General features: G+C 38.5%; 3 protein-coding genes across 3 annotated transcripts in view; all 3 read left to right on the top strand.

Moving 5' to 3' along the window:
• The window catches only part of LOC113113275 (sodium bicarbonate transporter-like protein 11), a 54,479-nt gene extending 52,356 nt beyond the window's left edge, over nt 1-2,123 (top strand). Inside the window, exon 21 of the mRNA XM_026279417.1 lies at nt 91-2,123. Within this exon, the coding sequence (XP_026135202.1) occupies nt 91-157 (67 nt within the window). The 3' untranslated portion in view covers nt 158-2,123. The remainder of the gene's footprint in view (nt 1-90) is intronic.
• Nucleotides 2,124-2,818: 695 nt separating this feature from the next.
• Nucleotides 2,819-7,194, top strand: LOC113112898 (ribose-5-phosphate isomerase-like). The gene is made up of 9 exons (XM_026278813.1): nt 2,819-3,185; nt 4,168-4,228; nt 4,313-4,368; nt 4,453-4,512; nt 4,779-4,843; nt 4,959-5,027; nt 5,284-5,425; nt 5,831-5,930; nt 6,166-7,194. Exons 1-9 carry the CDS (start codon nt 3,015-3,017, stop codon nt 6,261-6,263), a joined length of 822 nt encoding a protein of 273 aa, XP_026134598.1. The 5' UTR covers nt 2,819-3,014; the 3' UTR covers nt 6,264-7,194.
• Nucleotides 7,195-7,990: 796 nt separating this feature from the next.
• Nucleotides 7,991-22,615, top strand: part of LOC113112896 (eukaryotic translation initiation factor 2-alpha kinase 3-like) — a 31,137-nt gene continuing 16,512 nt past the window's right edge. Inside the window, exon 1 of the mRNA XM_026278812.1 lies at nt 7,991-8,489. Coding sequence (XP_026134597.1) covers nt 8,197-8,489 — 293 coding nt within the window. The 5' untranslated portion in view covers nt 7,991-8,196. The remainder of the gene's footprint in view (nt 8,490-22,615) is intronic.

Here is a 22,615-nt window from a genome sequence, read left to right as displayed (position 1 = left end):
TTTATTAATAAAACAAAAAATCAACTATATATTTTCCTAATTATCTATTTGTATGTAATTAACATAGCTGTAATTGTGTCCCCATCTCAGGAACTGTCTTCTGCCGAGGATCATTGAGGCTAAGTACCTGGACATTATGGATGCACAGCGCATGTGAACGCATGCACACTGAGCCTCTGAGCAAAGGATTCTGGGAATTGTATTTCTATAATGCAAAACTCTGGGATGAAAAACAACCTGATTCTAGTGTTTAACAGCAGACATTCGGACGAAGCACTGCACGACTTAGAGAGAGATTAGAAAAGAAGGATATATGAAGACAGAACAAGAGAGGGGGAAGATAAGATGCCTGTCCGAACAGAGTATTAAGACAGACCACTGTCTGACTGTTGACCTTGGTCAGTCAATGCTTCTCTCATAATCTGAATAGTACACCAAAGCCCCCCCCCCCTTCTATTCTGATGTATCCATGCATCACAAACACTTGATCTTTGAGACGTAGGAAACCATCACACGTATTCTCAACAACTGTGCCATGACTAAAATACATCTCCGACCATAGTGTTCTCGACACAAATACAGCTGGTTTTGAACAAGAGACTGAACTGAACCTGTAGCAATACCTCTTAATGCTGAACGTTGATGCGCACACACACACACACACACACACACAAACCCAGTGCAAAACCTCTCATACGTCAAGTAAAAAAGCTGTCAATGGCAGATTTTCCAGTGCATTTTGGTACATATCAGTGCAAATAAGTAATAATGAAGTGAGCATGGACCAAAAGAATACACTCACCTTAGGAAACTGTGTCTCATAGCAATATAGCGGATTATTAGAGGCTATCAATATTTTAGAGTTTTCTAAACAGGGTTTTCCTTCAAGGTAAGGGACTTCTAGTTTGGATACCCACTGATGTTTAGAGAATGTATCCTAAGCGCTGGGGTTTCAGGGAAATGGACAAAATCAAGCAGCATTTCTGCAGACCTTACTCACTGCTGAATGGACTCCGACATTAAGCTTTGCACATCTGTGACTCCACATCTGTGTACCTTCTCCAGTCACACACATACACACAAACAGAGGCATGATTATAAACAATACCCAAAAGAAAGGCACTTAAGCGCACACTTTATCTCTCCATATCACAATATATTTAAAACAGAGAAGGCATGCCTTTTTTAAGACATTGCAACTTTTGATTTGTATTACTATTATGTAATTTGCTGTGTTATTATTAAAGGCAACTGGAAATAATGGTCAAAAGAAGGTATAGTACCATTATATCCCTACTTCGTAATTGTTTATAGTTGTTCGCAATCTTTCTGAATAAAAGAAATGGGAAGACGCAGATATCTCTGATGATTTTAACCCATCAAACCATGTTACATTCCTAGAGAGAGTGGCATTATAAACGAAGGCACACAAACTGAGAAAGACATGGTTTGACTAACTGTGGGCAAAAAAGCGAGCACCTATGCACTTAATCATAGGCAATGAGGTTAGAGAAAGCAGAGAACCAGACTAGACTGATTTTTGTCATTGAAATCTTTAAGCTTCAGAGAGAAAGAGACAGATTAGATGAACTGTTGAAAAGGTTGGTTTTCTCTTGGACATCTCGCTCCACTCGCGTAATCATCATTCCTGTTTCTCTCTATCTCTTCCCTGTAACGGTATCATAGTTATTCTCCTTGAGTCCAGACCTCTGGTGTAGAAACAAGCTCCCTTCAGTAATCCTGTTCGTCATTGGACATCTCTCAGTATTTACTGTAATATTGAAGTATTCAGCTTTAATTTGTGATCGCTCACACCGGGCTGGGATATGTTGACGAGTTCTGTTCTGTGCTGTATAAATATTGTTTTTTTGTTTTCTTTTTTTTTTTCTAATCATGAATGTATACTGTGTAGATTTTTATATAGCGCATAAAAAAAGATCCATTGTCGAACTGATTTTGTCAAACAGATAAGCTAAATTTGTAAACTGCAATATGTAAAAACTATGGTAAATAAGAGACATGTTTATTGGAAGGATTGTGTGGGTTTAATAGGGGTATGCTATACACTGAAATCTAGGATCATTTCAAGCTGATTGCCAAATAAAGAGATATATTGATACCCATCTGTTTCAGCTCTCTATTTATGTTGGCTACAGTTGATTTTCATTGCTAATCATTACAATTTCTTTCTTTCTTTATTCTTCAGATAGACAGATAGATGGAAACATAGTAGTACTAGTTCCAACCATGCAATAACACACACAAACAATTACCAGTGTTTATTGCATTTTATTTTCATTTTATTATTGCAGCCTTGATTTAGCTCATTCAAGACAAATCATTCTGAAATAAATATATTTTAAATATGTTATCACTCAGCTGGATGTTGGATATTGTCAATAAAATGCTATTTGTTAAGACCAAATTTCGTATATGTGTTAAAAATAAAATAAATAATAATAAAAGAATACTTTTAATTCGTTCAAAATCACTTTTTTGGACCACTTAATGGCAATGCTGAGTAATAAACCAAGTTCCAATAAATTTGATTCCTCATTGCTTAACAAAAGTTTCATTTTACCATCACGAGTCAAAACATTTCTACGTGTCATGACTTTAAGCTAACCGTCTCTCGTCCCATCAGCTAATCCCCAAGTCCTCGGTTTACTCCAAATGCCATCGGTTATCGGCTCTTTAAGAATCGGACTCGTCTGAAAGAGACGATTCTAGATTCAGTCGACCGAATCAAAAAGTTCAGCTGGGTATTTCCGGTATTTCCAACCGATTCATTGAAAAGATCCGACTCAAGTCAAGCAGAATCGGAATCCCTACTTTGTGTACTTTGTTCCTGCCATTGCGTCAAACAGCACGAGCTTGTTACGAATACACCTGAACTGACAGCTGCTATTTTGAGCGTCCTTTAATATCTCGCGTACTGTCCGTGCTGTTGCGCTGCTCTGGTATCACTCTGCTCGTGCACGCATCCGTGGTGTTGGTCGTGGACGCGCTTAGTGATGAGGCCGTGGAGGTGGGTTGAGTTTGTAGTGACTGTGACCAGCAGCAGATCTCTCCTCCTCTCTCTGCCGGGGAAACACGTGCGGAGCAGCGGGCGGCACCACGGCACTCTCATGGCTGAGGAGGCCAAAAAATTGGCAGCTTATGCAGCTGTAGACAACCACATACAGGTGAGATTGTGCGTTTGACTTCGTTGTGACACATTAGCACTAACGTTACTTATGTTAGTTTAACAGGATAAACGGGCGTAGCAAACACGATGCGTATCGATGTAACGTTAAACGTGTCTCGCGTTATTAACTTACGCGACAACAGACCGACAGCAACGTTACTGCTGTTTTGTATTTGCTAAGGCTAACTGTTCTGACAGTTATATTATATAGTGAGTATCCTCTGTGACACTTGGCTAGCTGTGATGCTACATGTTCGCTTCATAGGGTCGATTTGTAGTGAAGTCAGCTAGAAGTGTGTAGCTCAGGTCACATCAGTTCCGCTGCGGGGTTCTTTACACATACAATACAATAAGCTAGGTAACGTTAATGCTAATTCTGCTCAAATTAAACGTTTAGCAGTTAGCATGTTTGGAAAAAGCTACGTGTTTGTAACGGGTGTTGTCTGTGTGGACTGTGAATAATCAGTCGAGTGATTAAGGTGAATCAATCAATGGTACAAAGTAGACTAGCAGTTTGAACTTTGAGGTCTGCAAACTTCAGACTTTTGCATACTTAAAAAAAAAAAAAAAACTGACTACGTTTAGTGCATTGTTTGTGATATTGTATTTCCAAAGCAGTGGTCATTAAAGGGACACTTTTTTTCCCTGTAAAGTGTTCTAGATGTTAAGTAACATGTTCAAATACAAAAATGCTATTTTTGTATGTGTAAATTATAAACCTCATTGAAAATTTACTAAAAATAAAACTGCCCCAATAAACTTGGTTTGGTTACATCTTAAAAACACTCTAGAAATTGAACCCATGAGGATTTAGTTTTTTTAGCGCCATGATGTACTATTTCAGGTTAAGCATCACCTTTACTGACCCTTTGACCCTTTTATTATCAGTGTTGTGTTTCCCTCATGTGTGGCTGTTTTGTTTGGTTATGCTTCTATTTGGTTGTACTTATATAAAATGTGTCTCTTCATTTTTCTATCAGAATAATCAGGTAGTCGGAGTGGGCAGTGGCTCAACTATCGTCTATGCTGTGGACAGGCTGGGTAAGACTTTTCATCTAATATTATCCATCCATGCTTCAAGCTCTCAACCATGATAACTGCTAAAGGAAGATGCTTTCTCTTTAGCTGAGAGGGTCAGACAGGAGAAGCTGAATATTGTGTGTGTTCCTACATCTTTCCAGGTCAGTACGAAATGACATTTGGAACTATGACACTAGATAACACCTGTGTTTTATGACTGACTGATTAGATTTGTGTTGATCCAGGCCCGTCAGTTGATTCTGCAGCATGGTCTCACTCTGTCTGATTTAGACAGACATCCTGAGGTGAGTTTGGCCCGAGACTTAATGAGGACGGCCAGCGTCAATTGCATTTGCTTCAGGAAGACAATAAAAATATTTAGACTACAGCTCAAGTAACACTATCGAATGGACAAATTTAATAAAACAATGCAATGTTGTTCAGGCTAATTAAATGCATGATTTGACTCTTGATAAAATGTTGTTGGGCTGAAATATCAAGTAACAGCTTTAGTACGGCTGGTTTAATGTATCACCTGAGTACACTTTTTTTTTTTTTTTTGGTCTTTTAGCTGGATGTAGCGATTGATGGAGCCGATGAGGTTGATGCTGCTTTGACGCTGATAAAAGGAGGAGGGTATGATTGGAAAATCTGTTTTCCCCTATTTCTCTTCACTTTCATTTATGTGAAACCCCAAGGTGTCATCAGGACTAGCCTCACATCCTTTTCTTTTTTTCCTTCCTCAAACTAGAGGATGCTTGACCCAGGAGAAGATTGTGGCTGGCTGTGCCAAACACTTCATTGTCATCGCAGACTATAGGTATGTATGTGGTGTCTAGCAGATGTTTTTATCCAAAGTGACTTCATCTCACACATTTCCCGGGAAAGCAAGCCACTGCATTGGTAGCACTGGGCGGTATTGTTTGAAGTACAATATTTGATATATATTTAGCATCCCATAATTGCTGTTGATCACACTGCTGATCACAGTGTGTGATTGCTATAATTATATGAGAGTCTTCCACTGGAAGTTCAGAAGTGTTTGGATGATGTCATTTTGTTGTTTGTGTGGATAGAAAGGACTCAAAGGCCCTGGGACAGCAGTGGAAGAAAGGTGTGCCCGTGGAGGTCATTCCCATGGCCTATGTGCCCGTGTCCAGAGCCATTGCCCGGCGCTTTGGAGGAGACGCTGTGCTGAGGATGGCAGTCAGTAAAGCTGTAAGAGATTCTTACTAATGGATCTTGAATTACAGTTGTGTTGTTTACATATTAAAGGGTTCTTTTTGTAAAAAATTACAACGTCCTGCTCTAAAATATGAACTAATTTTTCATTTGAATAAAAAAAGCTTGATTATAGATAATAACTCATTATATTTGTCTTTTCTGCACTAGTTGGTGTTATTTGGGGTATTATAATGATATAATACAATAATAATTTTTTTTGACATGCTCCCCCCATCTCGTTTTTTTTTTTTTTTCTTTTAATCTAACCTTGATTTTCCCAGAAAGGAGCAGTGTTCCTTGTACGTCCTCGTAATCATCTCATTAAGCTTGGAATGTGGGCTTCTATGATATTGATGGTCCAGTCACCTGATGTTCTTTCTTTACGATATTTAACATTAGGGTCCAGTGGTTACTGATAACAGTAACTTCATCCTGGATTGGAAGTTTGAACACGCACAGAACTGGAAAGAGGTCAACACAGCCATCAAGATGATCCCAGGTCAGTAATGATGATGAACACCTTTCTTTTTCTCTACTGTTAAAAAGTGTTTTGATTTGATTTTAAAGAGGTCTGTTCTGCTCACCAAGGCTGCATTTATTTGGGACTTTACTGGGACTTTTGAACAATATAACGTCTTTGCTGAATAAAATATTTATTTCCAACTGCAAACTGTTGAACAGTAGTGTATGTATTCCTAAGCACAAATGAATTGTCTCTCTCTTTTTTATTAAAGGTGTGGTTGAGACGGGTTTGTTTGTGGGGATGGCTGAGCGGGTGTACTTCGGTATGGAGGACGGGAGTGTCAAGACCAGAGACCCTCCTGTCAACTGAAAAGATCGTTCCTCTGCTCTTGCAGTAGACCAGCCTGCGCACCTAAAGTGCCGTTCAAACACACACTCTTCCAGCTCTTTGCCTACATGTTCTGTTACAGAAACCGTCTGATCAGTCCCTCTATTGATACTTTGCACATGGAATATGGATTTTTACACAATAATCCAACATTAGATTCTCAGACCATTCAGATATTTCAGTTTTTCCTCTCATACCCTCTGTCTTAAGTTGGGCTGGAGTCTACAGTGACTGTCCATAGTGTACATCTACAGTGTCAGCTTGCCTTCTGTGCTTCTTTTATGTAGCCGTGAATGTTGTCTTACATGGGGGGCTGTAAAATGTATGAATACTGTGGCTTGCGTCTGTGCCTCCATCAATGTATATTTTCACAAAGCATAGTTGCTAGCCTCTCAAATGCATGCAGCTTTAAAGAAAATCTCAATCACATCTGATTTCATCATTAGTATAGTTTCTGTATTTCTGTCTGATTGTTTTGATTCTGTTTTGTTGACTGAATATAACAGATTTCCTCAGATGCTCCTGAAACCTCAAGTGAAACTAGTGGCCTTTGCCAGCACACAGCGGTCGGTTTAGTTCAGTGATCAATCATTTCAGAGCATTTTGCCTCTGGACAAAAAAAAAAAAAACACTATTTGAAGTTGTGAAATGCCGGTTGGCTTTTGATATTGATTTTGTATAATTTTTCGATGTGCCTGTGGCCACGAACACAGTGTTGTCACTAGATGAAAGCAGCAGTGAGTTGGTGGGACAGCTGAAAGCCTTATCTTTCTTATATCTGTGATTTTAAGGTAGGGTACTACTTCAAATACCAGCTTGTGTTTTACTTTACCAATTTTACTGTGATACTGAGGTTTTCAAATGTTGTGCTTCACACTCAAAATCTATTAAAACTGAACCAATCAACTATAAACAATGTTCGTTATTTGCGTCTGACGTGTTTACTGGACCAGTATGGCAAAACATGGCTTAAAAGATTATTTAGCAAACCACAAGAGGACGCCATATACATTACGCAATACCTAGTCTTTATAACCACAAATTGAGAACGGGAATGCTCAAGCTTTCCTAAACTATTTGTAAATGTATTATTTTGGAAACATTAAGGTTGTTAGGATATAATTGACGTGACTTAATGTAAAATATAAAAAAAAGCCCCGGAAATAAAACTTTCAAACATGACCTCACTTTTTATCCGCAAAAAAACGGCCACGTCGGTATTTCCATCCTTGTACTTTTTACCCAATCAAGTTTCGCTCAGAACGAATTAGCAACGCCCCTCCGTTAGAAATCGCTGTAACGATTACTTTGATTGACAGTGCGTTAGACCAATAGGTTGACTAGACTCCTTTCGCGACTTCCGTAAACATACCAATGAAACATGTTGGAGGCAACCATACTATTTTATTGGTTAAAACTCTACGGTCTAGCCAATTAAATGCTTCAGAAGATAGGCATACACGCTCTTGGCTGCCTTTCCTTCCGCCTATATTTCTGAGTGACAAGAAAGCGCCCAATTGAATGAAGCGGCTGGAGGGCGGACCACGTCAACAGACCGCACTGTAAAAGACAGTGGCAGGACGCAATCAAAATCTGCTTAGTAGACAAGCAGTGAAGATTGACAAGCGCTAGTACCAATCAACACACAATGCAGGGAATCGCTTCCATGCGCAGCCAATGGGCGTTTGGATACGGGGCGGGGCTTGAGGTTACCACGGTACGGCCAACGTCTAGTATAAAGCGAATAACATGGTGCTGTTGAGTGCATGTTTACGTTAAGCGAGGATAACTGAAAGAGATCTAATAGCCTACGAATTTAAGAGTAAAACGCCTTTCATATAGACTAGTTTATAAATCCGCATTGTATTTTGGTATGTGATTGCCTAACTAATTTACTCATGTGCCACTTGTCCCAATGGAAAGGGGGTTTCAGTTTGGAAACGTGTGCACGTCTCTGCTGCTGCTGCTTGTTTTAGGAACGTTAACGGTTACTTTACAAAGTCAGTCTCTCGCAGAGAGAGAACTCAAAGTGGCTCCGACGCCAAACACCGACACGGCGGAACATGCTGCCGTTATGGAGCGACCACTGGACAGCGGAGGAGCCCCTGGGGTCGGAGAAGTGACCGTGGAGGACGTCGAGTACGGCTCGACCGGGGAGAGCGAAGAGCCGTCTGGAAACAGCGACGCAAACTTCCACAAGCAGCGGAGGTAACGTTAGGCAGTTTCCACCGAGTCATAAGCATAAGTTTTCCGCTTGTCTGGGTGTGACACGTTTAGTTTGTCGCGTTGCTTTCACTTTTGTTATACAACTTCAGTGAAGTTTGCGTTGGGCAGCTGAGCTGGAGCTCGTGACGTCGGATGTTTGCAGCAGTCGACCTCTCCCTGCTGGGCCACGAATAGAGAATAAATATGTGCAAACATTTACACTAGCAAATTAAATCCATATGACAGCTGCTTGCGAATCATTTTAGATCGACTTGACGCTGTCATTTATAAAATGGCTGCATTTTGGCTGTTAGCAAAAATCGGACAAGTTGGGATTTTTTTCTGTTACTATGGCGATCCAGATGAATGACAGCAGCCTCAGAGGGAGTGCGGAAGGCTTTTGTCGCCCATCAGAGCGTTTATGAATTTAAAGAGCACCTTGTATATTCAGACTACCTTATGTTATATAAACGGAACTGTTTTTCTGGAGTTTCAAACTTGTTTTACTGCTATCGCAGCCCGAGGCGCCTGTTTCTGTCTTGAGAACTGCAGTTTTTTGAGTGTGGGCGTGCAATGCATGTCAGCCTGAGTGAGTCTGACTTAAGTATTGTTTGAAAACACATTTAAAGACGGTAACATTAAACGAGAGAAGTCTTTTGAACTGTTAACATTAAGAATGTAAGAAAAAAAACAAAGGTTTGTTTGGGAAATATTATTTCAGACAGTTCGTTTATATATGCTACAGTTATTACAAAGGAAGACGGTGTCCATCAGTCGACTGCGGTCTCGGGATGCTGCGCTGACGCACTTTAAACCGCTGCGCAGCGCGCCCAGACGCACTCCAACTTTCCGGATGTTTTGTTTTTGTTCGTTGCGGGAATTATTAATTCTGCTCTGCTGACAGTGATATCAGTGTGTTATCGCATCCGAGCCTTTTCCCCAGTCTTGGAAAGAACCAGTTTTGTCAGATAGGAGGGAGGAGGTCGGGGGTCTTCCTTAACTAATTGAATTTTTTTTTTTTTTTAAACCAGCATTTTGATTAAGAACTTTAGTGCTTTAAGGTGAATTTTTATTTTTACTTTTATTTTTATCCCCGACCCTGACTGTAATAATTGTCACGTTTTTCCTTGTTTTGGGTGGAGATATTGGTTCTACAAGTATGTCACAGGACCTGATAATACCATTGAGAACACCTGATCTACCCACTGCAGTAAAAAATCTGTCACACCTTGCCTTATTGTCAGCATGCAGTGTCACATCGATGTGTGGCGCACCCATTCATGGAGGATTTTCCCAAACAAGCACAAGTTGGCATGACCAGAGTCCGGTCCGGATAATTACAGACTCGGGCTTTAGAAAAAAAAGGGCAAATAGGAAAGCAACAACACATTTAGGGTGCCTAGAACAGACTGCATGCAAAAGATGGAAAATAACACTAGAAGGAGCAGAAAACCTTCCCTTGAGTTACAGCGAGGAATCTTAGGGTGAATACGGTTTACCAGTGCTGAAGATTTTTTTAAAAACATTTAAAGGCGAAAGATTAACAGTTCTGTTGCATCTGAAAACTGCTATATATAGATTTGAATCAGATTTATGTTGTCACTTTCGGAAAGTGTTGAAGCAGACACATTTTGACACCTAATTAAGAAACATTTTATTGATGTCTTGTAGATATGTTTGTGCTAATATTGTATTATATTCTTCTTATTTTTAAATAAATATTATAATATAATTATGGTATTATATATAATTTTTAAGGGCAGGACTTTACACCAAAAAAAGATCAAATAATATATATAAACACTTAAACATTTCAGTCATACTGTCATGTGTATAAGTCTCTGTCTTCATCAGCATTTTAATCCTTCTTAACTAAGATTCACTTAAAATGGGAACTAAACATCTTTTCCAACTCGGTCACAAAAAATTGTTTGTTGCACAGAAACCGTGCCAATATCACGGACCATAACTGTGTCATTAGTAAAGACTAAAGATACTGATAACAAGAAGCCATATTAGTATTAATTATAAATGAGAATTGTTAACAGTATTACTAATGTCCACACAGCTGAGCTGACAGATTTACCTTTGTAGTTTGTTGAAGTTGTGCACGAAACGGACACTGCTTTTTGTACTTTTCACATCTCTGTTATTTTCAGTCTCTTTAATGCTGCCACAACTGGAGCTGCTTTTAGCTGCTGTTCGACAGAGACGAGGACTGTTTTTCCTGTAGAAATCTGATTCACATTGTCTCAGTTTATATTACAAAACATATTATCGCAAATCAAGCAGGAAAAAAAGTTATTAAATGCAAATTTTTAGATCATAATATATTTTTGCCACTGGCAAACTCCGCAAAATATCACTCACAAATGAATATATTGGGTCACAAATGAGACCATTTTAGGTGCACTCTGGAGCCCTGAGGGATAGTTTGCCTAAAAATAAAAATGAAGTCATCATGTACTCCTTTTCATGTCATTCAAAACCTGACCACTTTCATTCTTCTGTGGAACACAAAATAAGATGTTTTGAAGAATGTTAGGCTTCACTTTCTGTTTTTGGGATTGACAACTGCATTTACTTACAGGTGTGAGTCTTGAAATGTCCTGTTCACACAGCAACTTACAGTAGCCAGGATATCCGCATGGTCTTAAAAAGTATTAAATGTTGATAAATCAATTTAGAGAAAGTTAAAGCCCTTAAAAATATTCAAGTCATAAATGCCATTTTCCAAGGTATCACATTTAGTATAATCTTTTCATTATGTGTGTTTGTCCAAATAGTGGGGTTCTGTGTAGTTTATTCATAGACGTCATCTGTTACGTCTCTCAGTGACTGACTGCACCGCTGTGTGAAAGCACTTGATCCCATTCTCGCTGAATTTCTGACCATTGCCATCCGCTCTCACAATTTTTGTGTCTGCTCCCCCAAACATTGTTATATAATTTTTCATGCATCAGGACGCCGCTGTCAATATGTCTGGTATTTAAATAGCTTTTTAAGTTTGTTGCAGTTCACTTTCATCTTGATCGTACGCGCGCACTGTTTAAGGGAGCACATCTTACGTAAGATATCTGTCAATGGGCTCAGGATCTGTTTGGGAGGGAAACTGGGCTGCTTTGAAACTGTTGCCATGGGTTGATTATTCCCCGGTTTGAAATATTGCATACATTCCATTTGACTGAAATGCTTGGACTCAAACATTTAGCACTCTACCTGTAGTAAAACTGTGTTAAATGTTTTGTGAAGTAGGGCCACTAGTAGGAAGCTTTTGAGCTGTGTTTATGGTCAATGTGCATAACAATGACTGTAAAATATGTATTTTAGGGATGGCAATTACGTATTTTGATATTTGGGACAAGGTCATTGCTCTACTTTGGGCTGTTTTTTTACAGGCACGGAATTTACAATTAAATGTATGTAATATTTGTGATCATTATTTAACCTTCAATGATCCTTCAGACTTGATCAGGTGCAGTGCTGACCCTGTGTCTCAAGTCTGCATCAAATCAAGCACTCCGTAATCCTAGATAAACTGTCTGACCAGTCAGGTATTTGTCATGAGAAGTGTTCCACAAAATGGTTGTTTGCAGACAGTTGGGAGAGCTAATGTTACAAATACGTCTTTTGCATATACCGTTTGAATTCATTGTCCTGTTAACTCAAGAGATCTTTATTTTGACCTCTTCAATAAGTTGGTCTAATTCTTGTTTCTTGGGTTGCATTGGTTAGTCACTGAGTTAATTGTCTCGTGCTTAATTCCCACCCTTCTGAATTATGTTGTATTGATAAGGATTTATCACAAAATAAGTCTGTTTAGTTGTGCTATCTTACAGTTAGTATAGTAAATGTAAGTTAAAGTGTTGCCAATGTAACCCATTAAAACTTGAAGTGGCGATGAGGTCTTAAAATGTATGGTAAGAGTCTTAAAAAAGGTCTTAAAAGTAGTGGTCGACCAATCCGTTTTTTTTTTTTTTTTTTTTTACAGCCGATGCCGATATCTTGGAAAGTGGGGGTCGATATAATTTTTAAATTTGAACTAATATTTAAGAAGTTTTAATTAATTTGACAATGGATTAAAAATTAAATGTGTAAAATAAACACTTATACTTTGGATGATCAAATATTTTTTCACAAATATTTAATAAAAATAAACACCGTAATCAACAGGGCACTCAGTTTTCTGGGAAATTTGTGTGCATTTAGAAATCATATTTTTCAAATAAAGCCAGGGTCTAAATACAGCACACAGTGAAAATTACATGAATATGACAGTGGGCAAATGCAAAAAGTTTGCAAGGTTTGTGATCTTAAATGTTCATTAGATTTGTTTAAATTAAATAAATGTGTATTTGCTCAATGGGGACACCGGACAGCAAACGAGAAAGTATTATGTTTGCCTATTACTAATAATATAAAAACAATTGTTAATACTTTTTAAATACATTAATTCATTTGTTTAACAGTTCTATCTGATTATTTGACAGACTTCTATCTGTATTTAAACAGAACTTTTTACATTGACAGTAAACAAGACTGAGACATGAGCACTGTTTGCTCTAGCGTTGTCAAAATAAAGGTCCCACCTTGAGCACATTGGCCAACCAGAAAAACGTATTGGCCGATGCCGATATTTGCAAAATGCCAAATATGGACCGATATATCGGCCTTGGCGATATATAAGTTGACCACTACTTAAAATGACAGGAGCAGTTCCGGTGGAAGACTCGATCTAAAACTTTCAGATGACACACAGCTCATTTCTCCATCACTGTAAGTTACTGAAACCACACATGAAAACACGTGTTTGTGCAGCAGAGCGTCTCTCTCGGGTGAGACTGTGAGGTGACTGACAACTAGTTGTCCAGTCCTGTTCCATTCACACAGCGCAAGTTTTTCGAGAATGCGGTTGTGAGTCCTGGAAATTTAAGGGTGTGAGTTCGCTTACAGAATGTGGTTGTCACACCTGAAAAATAACCATTTTGTGTGTGAACGTAACTGTAATAAGGACTCAAATTAAATACAGGACTGACAACCACGTTCTGCTGATGTGTGAACGTGGCCTAAAGGCCAGAAAACACCAAGCCGACTTCAAAGAACTAGCAGGGATGAAAGCCGTCAGTGTTGTCCCCTCATGTCGGCAGCATTAGACCAAAAGGCTGTGCTCGAACACAGTGCACAGACTACAGCCGATGGCAAATTACCGTGTGTTCTGCGCATTCATGAGAAGAATTAACTGTCTATATCAGCAGCTATCAATAGTATATATTCGTATTTCAAAAGGAGAAACCGCAACGAAGATCTACAAGATAAACACAGATACATGAACTGTAAAAAAATCTGCACTTGCTTACCATTTTGAATATTCGTAATGTTGATAACTTTAATAATTTTAAGCAGCTCATGTTGTTATGAAAATATTCACATATTAGAATAATTGGAAAAGATCACATAACATTTAAACAGCTTACTGTCTGTACCGCCTTCATTAGGTTAACGGCTGACCTTCAGCTTGGTGTCTTCCGGGCTTAAGTAACTACCGTATTTTTCGGACTAGAAGTCGCACCTGAGTATAAGTCGCATCACTCCAAAAATAGGTCATGATGAGGAAAAAAACATATATAAGTCGCACTGGACTATAAGTCACATTTATTTAGAACAATGAACCAAGCTAAAACATTACCATCTCCAGCCGCGAGAGGGAGCTCTATGATTTCAGTGTAGACTACTGAGGAGCATAGAGCGCCCTCTCGTGGCTGTAGACGGAAATGTTTTCTCTTGGTTCATTTCTCTCAGTTCATGTCAAATTAATTTTGATAAATAAGTCGCCCCTGACTATAAGTCGCAGGACCAGTCAAACTATGAAAAAAAAGTGTGACTTATAGTCCGGAAAATACGGTAAACAGTTTTTGGGACCTGACCTGGTACGGAAGAAAAAAATACTCAAAATTATCTTTTATGTTCCACAAAAGTCTCAAGAACTTTAATTTGTGGCTAAACTAATCCCATTTTATTAAAAGCTTAAAATTCATACAAAATTCTGAATGAGACCTGCACTTGCTCTGGCATTGGTGATGGATATGTAGCAGCAGTAAATTGCACACCTGAATGCCTCTTGTGTTAAGTCACCTAATTACATATTTACAGCCAAGTGAAGAGATGATTTATATCATTTGCAGGTTATAGAGGAATTGGCTAAAAATAACATGCATGCTTCTTGCAACTCTACACCAACCACACTTTTTATTTAAGCTAGAAACAGGGGGAAAAAAATTAGTTGAGGTTTATATGATATATGTCAGCTTCACATACACTATGTTGCAAATGATCAGTGCAATGATGTTTTATCTGAATGTATGAATAGCCTGCTAGAAAATGCAATTTTAAAAGCCACTTCAACGATTGTGCTTTTAATGTGAAGTTCCTGGGATTTTGTCTTGACAGTAGTCATATATCATTGGAAGGAGGGGCTGGTCTTTGTTTCTGGTGGCATAGTTATATGTGTCATGCACACTCGAGGGAATACTGTGTAGTGTGTTTAACACTGCAGCGGTTCGGTATCTCTACAGGGTGAGAGTAGCAGCTGCCTTCACACCTGCTACCAAGATAAAACACTCACTCGCACTTCTCCATGTTTACCCCATGATCCTCAAAATCAAACCATCTCATGCATTTATGTGCTGTGTTCAGGCAACCGTCAATCACATATGAATAAAAAAACAAGAGTCTGGCTTTTATTGATAATGCATGAATGCAAGAACCAGACCTTTGATCTTAATTCTCAGTAACACGGCGGTGATGATCAACACCCTCAGGCGTTCCCCGTGATATGGAACTGTTTTACTGGGGGGTGGTGTTCTCCTGGGACAGTTTTATGTGTTGCACAGCATGGTCGACTGGCAAATGGGAGTCTAACCCTGGAGAAATCTACTCACAACAAAAGCAAAGATTGTAGGGAGCACTTATGATAAAGATGCTCTCATCAACTTTTTTCTGTTGTTCAGTTCATGAAGTCTAGTGATGGTGGGAAAAAAATGCAAAAAAACAAACAAACAAGAAACATATTGTAAAGATAGATCTCCCAGATGGACCAACCAACCGATCTAAGCAACCAACCAGGCACCAATTCCCAGGCTGCTGTTAGAGTAAAGACTAGGCAACACAATTGCTATTTGAATATACCGATAACAAAATTCATTTGTGGTACAATGTGTCCCTTTTTTAAATTGGTTTGGTGGTTTCATTGGTGAGCAGAATTCAGGTATGGCCTATAGACTAATGTAGCTCAGCTTTGTCTCGGTGTGTGTATTTTTGGACTGCTGGTGATTCCTGAGGGACCTTTTGGAAGGAACACTTCGCTCGAGGTGCCCTCACTTACACACACACACACACACACACACACAAGTACACACTCACAGTGATGCCGCTTCTTCACTGCCTGGTGCAAACTCTGCCAGACGTCTAGCTCCAACTGCCTACTGCTTAGCAACAGCCAATCGGAACAGCTGAGCTGGCAAACTTGTTGGCCAATTAGATGAATGGAAGGAAAAAGTGCTCAGAATTTGAGTTGGGAGAGAGAGAGAGAGAGAGGGAACAGGAGGGAAGGAAAGGGTAGAGTTTGTGCTTGTTGTTGTTGTGAGCTTTTTTATGTCTGACTTGATGGTTAGATAACTAGCGAGAGACTGTCAGATTCATTTCATTTGATCTCGAGTGAAGTTCATCACTTTGCGATAAGACTTCATCGTCTTGTAATCAGAACCAAACTTGGAATGTTTTAAAGCAAACTTTTCCACTTCAGCTGACATGGATGAACACTTTTGAAATATCTCACAGGCTGCTCAAACCATTAAAACAAGACCAGTTTAATGTACGCCAAGTTATTATAAGCAAGTCGATTCAATGTTTTTACTCGTAGCCATGTGGCAAAACTCGCTCCAGTCTTGATAGATTTTTGCTCTGTTTATGGTTTGATTCTTTTAAGCCGTTTCTTCATTCATTGCAGAGGACACACCTTACTGCACTGCAGCAGTGGGTGGGAAGATGGGAGAGGTGTGGCAGAGAGAGAGATTGGGGAGACGAGAAGGGTTTCGAGACCCAAAACTGAAGGCACTAGGACCCTGTAATCAGGACCTCTGCTTTCCTGTGGTTTGGTTCCTCACTGCTTAGCAACAACAAATCAGCCACCTAGATGAAGGCCAGGCCTCGTCCAATAGGAAGAGAGCAGCACCATGTGACAGAGTTTTGATTTCTCCGCACCGCACACATTAGAGAGATAGAAACCGGAGGAAGATGATGAGAGTTAAAGAGGAATGAAATGACATTGACTTGTACATAATGGAATCATGGTCTGTTTTTTTTCTCTCTCCAAGTTTGTTGTGGAGGTGGTGTTATTTTTTAAAAAGTGTCAGAGCTTATTGAAAAAATCTTACAGGTGTGCTTTACTGTTTAGTTAAATTTTATCATCAAAATCAGCTAGAAATGCTTTTCTGTGAAGTTTCTGCACTATGGATCAAATATAGCAATGTAAATTGAGATGGCAGAAGCGCATATAGTTCTGCATTGTGATAGCAGCTTGGGCGTGTCAGAACGTGACATGGAGTCAGAGGACAGATTAAGGATACACACACACACACACACACACACACACACACACACACACACACACACACACTCAGACACACTGAGTAAATGCTTTAATCAATACATGGAGAATAAACTGCATGATGAAGAAGACCACCATAAATACAATGTTAGAATGAATGAAACTTATTTTTGAATGGGTTGCATTAGTCTAAAAGTCATAGTTCATCCCAAAATTTGAATTTTGCCTTCATTTACTTCTTTATTAGCACACACAGTTAGTCACAGTTTTGTGGTCCACCACACAATCAACAAGTAAAGCACACACTGCACTTTTTCATTGTGGTGTGTGCATCTGAAGGATTGAATGTTCTGGTGAGTGTTTCTTCTTTCTGTAGTGATATATACAGTTATGGACATGATGTTGCCAGGGGAAGATGGTACCTTGAAATTCATTGCCGAGTGTTTTGTGTAACGCTCCATACGGAGCTCTGCATGCTACTGCAGTGCTATATATTATTTTGTTCACTTGAGCAGAAAATCACTTTCACTTTGATGGATCCTATAGTCTTTGTCGTACTTTAAGAGATGCCCCTTCTAAATGGTGCTTTGGAGACTTTTATTCAGCAGAATCTACACTTCTACAGATAAAATGCATGTGCAATATGTGGAATTAGACTTGGTTTTAATTCCTTTAGGTCTCTTTTATTTTTCAGTTAAGTCTTATGGGAAGTTTTTGATAATGTGAGGCCAGATTTAAGTTCATGCTACAGGAGAAGTCAGTCTAAAAAGGAATAATGTCATCATTTGCTAATTTCCAGAGATGTATAGTAACGAAGTAGAACTACTTCACTACTGTACTTAAGTACTAAAAGGCGGTATCTGTACTTTACTAGAGTATTATTTTTTTCTCCTACTTCCACTTTTACTTCGGTACATATTTTCGCTGAGTTTAATACTTTTACTCCGATATTTTTTTTATGTGCTGCATCGTTACTCGTTACAATTATAATAATGTTACGAATCATTCCATTACAAACCACTGCCAGAACTGTAGATGGCAGGTTTGATGAAGCTGGCACATCATTGAGCGAAACAAGCGATTAAGAAGACTGCGCGTGCTGACTGAACTGCTGTGAAGAGAGAAATGAACACCGAGCCGAGCCAGATAATGAATCGTTCACGAGTCAAGAACCGGTTGCATCGGTTCTCGGATGACCAGTAACGTTAGTTCTTTCTGACAGTTCGATTCAATAAACCAGTTGAAGAAAACAGTTCACCGATTCTTTTGCGCTCGATGCAATGGCGTCATTTGCGTTTACTGCACCTGGGCTCATAACATTAACACAGAATTAGTTCAGAATCAATCACAAAAGAATCAGTTCAGTCCAGCACTCTGTGTGTCGGTTTGCTTCACGCTAAATCACACATGCGCAGTATCATCAGCTCATCAGTTAACGAATCAGACGCGTCTGACAGAAACGGTTCTTGACTCGTGAACGAGTCATTATCTGGCTCGGCTCGGTGTTCATCTTCAGTTCTCTCTTCACAGCAGTTCAGTCAGTGTACTGTTTGAGTACATGAATTACTCCGGGATATTGGTTTGTTTTAACTCAGAGGGAGTGTCAGACACATTAAACAAGTTAACAGCTTAATTCATCTGTGGATTAATGCGTATTGGAGACGCGAACCGTTTAAAACGATTCCGTTCGATTTGGTGGACTGTTTCAAAAAGATCCGGTTACATCGAATGATTCGTTCGCGAACCAGATATCACAAACTGCTTTGTTTTTAACTGTCTTACAACAGACACGGAAGAGAAGACAATGCTGAATAAAGTCGTAGTTTTTGCTATTTTTGACCAAAATGTATTTTCGATGCTTCAAAAAATTCTAAATGACCCTCTGATGTCTTACGGGTTTGAAACAACATGAGGGTAAGTTATTAATGACATCATTTTGCAAATTGGGCTAACTAACCCTAGTAACCGTTTTTTGTTTACAAGAAGTTACAGTCAAATGAATTGTGATTGTCCTTTAGGTTAATCATTTGAAATAGTAAAAACAATTACTATTTTGAACAAAAATGTTCAAACTTTTGACTACTTTCTTTAATAACTACATAACACAATACTTCTACTTTTACTTTCAGTACTTGAGTAGTAAATTTTAAAATAGACTACTTGCAATACTTAAGTACAAAAAATGTTGAATACTTTAGTACTTCTACTTAAGTGTGGTGCTTAAAGAGCACTTCTACTTCTACTCAAGTCACTTTTTTGATAGAGCACTTGTACTTTTACTCAAGTATGGGTCTCTAGTACTTTATACATCTCTGCTAATTTCATGCAAACTTGGACAAAGGACATTGAACAGAGTGTCAGTGTTAATTTTTAAGTCAATAACTTGTATTTCAGTCTGTTTCCTAATAAGGCTTTCCTTGTTTTTTCTTTTGCTAGTATGAGGCTCTACTTACTTGGTGTCTTCCAAACCAAGCAGCTTTATATTGGTCAGCTTCACATATTTTTTATATATATTAAGTTCTTCAAACTTAAATACAATGTATGACTGCACCCTTAGAAGAGTGTATGGATATTTCTTTGGGAATTTGACAAACGTATCAGTCCCCATTTATTCCAATTGTATGAAAAATAGCAGCTTGGACATTTTTTTAAATGTATGGGTTAGTAAAGAATGACAGGTTTATAATTCCTGAGTGAATTGTTGCTTGCATCACATTGTTGTAGGCTTCATTGCTGTGTCAGGTTTCTGCATGTTGTCCATGTTGAACAATTGTGTTTGCACAAAGTACTACTATACTCCGTTAGCCTGTCATGGATTCTGTGGCTTCTCTACAGGGGTGTTCCTCCACAACTTGGCCACGTGCTCCCCATGAAACTATTTTGCATGTGTGTGTTTTGCAGTGGTACTTGTTAACTCACACTTGGCTGATATGAGCTGCTCGCTGTGGCATGGTTACAGTGGGCTTTTTATGTTCATTGGCTGGTGAAAGTGCAGAAATGTATCTAATCCCTGATTGGCTGAAGGAGGAGGAAAGCCTGCTGTGATTGGACCAAACCCCTCAGATACTCTAGTATTTTTTTTTCCTTCCTCCATGCAGTCTGTTTACATTAGGTCTGAGTTGAGAATCTCTTGACTTCCTCAGAGAGAGAGAGAGAGAGAGGAAGAGAGAAGTGGGGATCACAAGTGTGTGGACATGCACTTAAGGATCTGTTTGTGTGTAAAGTGCTTAGTGTGTTAAACAGCATTAAAAATAATGTTGAGAGAGGAAAAAGGGTGTGCGTCATTTCTGAGTTCAGGCACAGTTTTAAACATCTGTAACTTAAAGTAAAGCTCCTTTCAGAATTTACATTCAGACATTTGTGTTCTTCATAATGTTTTCTCATTATGTACATTTTTTATATCTTTGAAAGTAGTGGTGTATATATTGACATTTACTGTAACGTTAAAATTATATGTTCTTTTTTTTATTCAACACTATTACTTTGCCTTGCTGATGGTCATAAATATACAAAAAGACATACTACAGTAACAATGTCGAAAGTGAAGATACGCAAGTGCAGTAAAATCCAATTAAATTAAAGCGCAATAAAACAAAACAAAAGTCATTAAATGTGAACAGATATTAAACAGATATAAAAACAATGTTGAATTACAAGAGTAGGAGTTTAGTTTCAGTGTACTCCTAGAATATTACATTATCACAAAATTATTGAAATTCATTCTATGCTCATTGACATTAATTGCATCACATGGCACTTTTTATGCAGTTTAAGTTGTAAAATAGTCTACACAATTGTTGTAATGTCAGACAAACTGTTGACTTTCAATTTAGTTTTACAATTTGTCTCCAGTGATTTTTCTTCTGTTTTAAGTCCCTTTTTCTCCTGTGGTAAAACAGCCTGTGGAATACACTTACTCTTTGATCTCATCCAGAAAATGGGATTTGTTATTCTTGCTTTATTCTCTCTCTCTCTCTCTCTCTCTCTCTCTCTCTATTTTTTTTCTTTTCCTCAATCACTCTTTTGTCTGGGTGGGACCTGTGTAGTGTCTCCATTCATTCTCAGAATGGCCACTGCTTAGCAACAACCAATAAGCCCTCATATTTTTGGAGGGGCCTTTCAGCCAATCAGGAGTGCTGTGCCATAGCATTTTCTGCTCATCAATCCTATTGGAGAATGAGAAAATAAGGTGTTGGCCCAGAGCATTGAGATGAGCAGAACTGAAGTGCTCTTAAATTCTGACCTCAACAGTGTTGATGTCTGAAAGGATGTGATGTTAACTCTCTTAGACTTGATCAAAGTGACTCCTTCACTCTTAGTCCTTCTCTCTACCCTGCAGGTGTGTTTCCTAATGTCCATTAAAAAGTTCCCTGGCACTTTAGCCAAGAAGTGTCCTGTGTAGACTTCAGTTCTTGTTAGCTTTTACTGCATACTACAAAAGAACAAAAAGTTTGTGATAGTTTGGTGCGTGCACCATTTCATCTCTCAGTTCTCTTGGCCAATTGTAGACATTAAGAATTTGTGTCAGTTTAGCCCTTGTAATAAATCCAAAATTATTACCAAAAACTGCCTTCTTAACTGATAATAAACAGTTGCATACTTTCAATGATTTTACAACAATCTTGATAAGATAAAAAAAAAAAAAAGTGTAAAATTACTTCTTTTTTTATTTAATTATTTTAACACCATTAAATTGTATTATGCTTATTTTGCCATTGTTTTTGCTATGGGCCACCCTGCACATAAAATATTGTCCGTGACATTAAGCACTTGTTTTTTATATGATTTCTTTTGACAAATATTTTGGTGCGGAAATCTTCACTACCTACTTCAGAATCTAGGAACCCAAAATATATTATGTAATAGGGATGCACAACATATCAGTATAGGCCGGTAAGTGTTCATTTTAATGTTATCGTTATCAAACAGATAATACATTTTTGCTGATATATTAAATCTGATAGATAATGTATTATTTCCTGCAGAGACAATTCAGATGCGCCCTGTTCGCCATGATGGTTTGTAATCTCTTGAAATATTATTGGAATCACTTTGAAACGTTAAATACAGTGAAGTGCAATGTGCAGGGCAAATCTGTCATGATACAATGAGAACATTACTGTTAAATATTGTCATGGAATCTTTGTGGGCCATGTTTCAGTGCCTTGTTATGGGAAGAGCGCATTCACAACGGAGCTGCACAGTTATCCCTCTGAGGTCTAAGGGTATTTTTGGGGCCTGTAGAAGTTTTGTCACGCACTGACATTTTGTGTTTTTTCAGTTGCTTCAGTCTAATATCACTGTATTCAGCACAAACTGGGCTATAATAATATGGGAGCAGCATGCATGTACATGATTGTGTTTTCAAGAAAACAATGTTTATGCGTGATTAGAGAAAAACTAAAAATGTTAAATCACTTGAATAGGGCCATAAAACATGTAGAGAATGTTGGTTCCCGGGACTTTTGAGAATTGGAGCTTGTAGCCTAGAGTTTTCTTCCTAAATGATGTAAAAATCATCTTG

This window comes from Carassius auratus, chromosome 13, assembly GCF_003368295.1.
Source record: "Carassius auratus strain Wakin chromosome 13, ASM336829v1, whole genome shotgun sequence".
In the NCBI taxonomy this organism is placed as follows: domain Eukaryota; kingdom Metazoa; phylum Chordata; class Actinopteri; order Cypriniformes; family Cyprinidae; genus Carassius; species Carassius auratus.
The sequence above is the reverse complement of the archived record's forward strand: the minus strand, read 5'-3'. Positions and strand labels throughout refer to the sequence as shown.